Source organism: Bos taurus, chromosome 4 (assembly GCF_002263795.3).
Source record: "Bos taurus isolate L1 Dominette 01449 registration number 42190680 breed Hereford chromosome 4, ARS-UCD2.0, whole genome shotgun sequence".
Classification (NCBI taxonomy): Eukaryota; Metazoa; Chordata; class Mammalia; order Artiodactyla; family Bovidae; genus Bos; species Bos taurus.
The window spans coordinates 93614184-93616879 of NC_037331.1; the positions used below are offsets into that span (position 1 = coordinate 93614184).

The window sequence follows — 2696 nt, forward strand, 5'->3', positions numbered from 1 at the left end:
GTGGGCAATTTCTTGTATGTACTTCAGTGTCTGCATCTGTAACAACAGGTCCAGTGTGGTGGTTCCATCTGCACCTAGGGTGGCCGTGCACCTCAAATGAGACAAAGGTGGGGAGAGAAGTTTGTTTTGTTAAATAGAAAATGTTAAGTCCCCTCGAGGGCTCTCCTGGTGGCTCAGTGGTAAAGAATCCATCTCCAATGCAGGAGATGTAAAGAGACATGGGTTTGATCCCTGGGTCAGGAAGATCCCCTGGAGGAGGAAATGGCAATACTCCATTATTCTTGCCCGGAGAATCCCATGGACAGAGGAGCCTGGTGGGCTATAGTCCTTAGGGTCGCAAAGAGTTGGACATGACTGAAGCGACTGAGCACCCACAGGTCCCCTCGAGGGACAGTAATATGTCATGGCCACAGGCCACAGTGGTGCAGCGACATTCCACATGCCAGTGGAAAGCACCACCCTGGGGACCGAAGGGGCTGGGCTCTGCACCCAGACCTGCCTCTCCGGGCCTCTAGACGCTCCTCCCTTCAGCAGGGTGGGAACTCCCTTTCAGCTAAGGTGTTTTATGCTCGTTCCAAGAGACTGCCTGGCATGGGCTGGGTGATCTCCCTGGTCTCACCCCCTCTGCCTGGGCCCCTGAGCAGAAGCTGTGCATCCTCTGGGTGCTTGGACCAGACCATCTTCTGCCATTCATCCCTTGAGGAACCCACCTCAGCCCATCTGAGCTCCTCCACAAAATTGAGCTTGTCACAGGACGGGGAGGGTCCCCTTCCTGACTGTGTGAGGATGGGTGTCAGTGGCCAGAGGGGGCAAATAAATGCCTTCTGACTGGCCTGGGCAGCTGAGGGAAATGTAGACCCTGGGTTTAGATTTGCCATTTAAAACCCAGAAGGCCAGTCACATTGGAATTTCTGATAACAATTAATCATTTTTTTGGTATAAATATGTCCCCAAATCAGTGACTTTTAAACAAGGTGAGGATTAAGGGAGCGGATGCTTCACCCAATTGAAACTTGCAGTCCGCCCTCTACATCCGAGTTTCTCTGAGGATATTCAACCTACTTCGGATGATGTAGTACTGTCATATTTACTATTGAAAAAAATCTGCATGTAGGTAGACTTATGCAGTTCAAACCTGTGTTGTTCAAGGGTCAACTGTATCCCATAGGACACACTTACACTTAAAAAAAAAAAAGTATTCATTGTTGTTTGAAACTGGGCTTCTCTGATGGCTCAGCAGGTTAAGAATCTGCTTGCAATGCAGGAAACACAGGAGACGCAGGTTTGACCCCTGGGTCAGGAAGATCCCCTGGAGAAGGAAATGGCAACCCACTCCAGTATTCTTGCCTGAAAAATCCAATGGACAGAGGAGCCTGTCCATGTGGTTGCAAAGAGTCAGACACGACTGAGCACATAGTTCAGTTCAGTTCAGTTCAGTTCAGTCGCTCAGTCGTGTCCGACTCTTTGCAACCCCATGAATCGCAGCACGCTAGGCCTCCCTGTCCATCACCAACTCCCAGAGTTCACCCAGACTCACGTCCATAAAGTCAGTGATGCCATCCAGCCATCTCATCCTCTGTCGTCCCCTTCTCCTCCTGCCCCCAATCCCTCCCAGCATCAGAGTCTTTTCCAATGAGTCAACTCTTCGCATGAGGTGGCCAAAGTACTGGAGTTTCAGCTTTTTTTTTTTTTTTTTCACAGAGCACAGAAAACTTTATTCAGCCACACTGCTCAGGAGAAGGGCAGGCTCACTTCAATATGGTATCCTCTTGGGCTTCCGCCAGCTCCCGCTCGATGCGCTTCTGCTCATCCCGCTTCCTCTTCTCCTCGGCTGCAAGCCTCTTCTCCTCTTCTGCCCGAGGTTTCAGGTAATTGTAGCGCTTGGCGCCATAGGCCATGCCGAGGAACAGGGTGGAGTAACGGCCGAGCTTGATGAGCGGAGAGACCTGCACCGGCGGAACCATACTGTCCGTGACCCTTGGAGTTTCAGCTTTAGCATCATTCCTTCCAAAGAAATCCCAGGACTAATCTCCTTCAGAATGGACTGGTTGGATCTTGCAGTCCAAGGGACTCTCAAGAGTCTTCTCCAACACCACAGTTCAAAAGCATCAATTCTTCAGTGCTCAGCCTTCTTCACAGTCCAACTCTCACATCCATACATGACCACTGGAAAAACCATAGCCTTGACTAGACGAACCTTTGTTGGCAAAGTAATGTCTTTGCTTTTGAATATGCTATCTAGGTTGGTCATAACTTTCCTTCCAAAGAGTAAGCGTCTTTTAATTTCATGGCTGCAGTCACCATCTGCAGTGATTTTGGAGCCCAGAAAAATAAAGTCTGACACTGTTTCCACTGTTTCCCCATCTATTTCCCATGAAGTGATGGGACCGGATGCCATGATCTTCGTTTTCTGAATGTTGAGCTTTAAGCCAACTTTTTCACTCTCCTCTTTCACTTTCATCAAGAGGCTTTTTAGTTCCTCTTCACTTTCTACCATAAGGGTGGTGTCACCTGCATATCTGAGGTTATTGATATTTCTCCCAGCAATCTTGATTCCAGCTTGTGCTTCTTCCAGCCCAGGATTTCTCATGATGTACTCTGCATATAAGTTGAATAAGCAGGGTGACAATATACAGCCTTGACGCACTCCTTTTCCTATTTGGAACCAATCTGTTGTTCCATGTCCAGTTCTAACT

General features: G+C 48.8%; 1 protein-coding gene across 1 annotated transcript; it reads right to left on the minus strand.

The window, feature by feature from the left end:
- Window positions 1-1700: 1700 nt before the first annotated feature.
- On the minus strand, window positions 1701-1974 carry LOC132345191 (ATP synthase subunit e, mitochondrial-like). Its single transcript, XM_059886065.1, has one exon. The coding sequence runs from the start codon at window positions 1962-1964 to the stop codon at window positions 1749-1751; it is 216 nt and encodes a 71-aa protein (XP_059742048.1). The 5' UTR covers window positions 1965-1974; the 3' UTR covers window positions 1701-1748.
- Between the last annotated feature and the right edge of the window lie 722 nt (window positions 1975-2696).

Excerpts from the sequence above, each read along its gene's own strand:
- LOC132345191 (XM_059886065.1), bottom strand. The coding sequence starts at position 1,964 with ATGGTTCCGCCGGTGCAGGTCTCTCCGCTCATCAAGCTCGGCCGTTAC.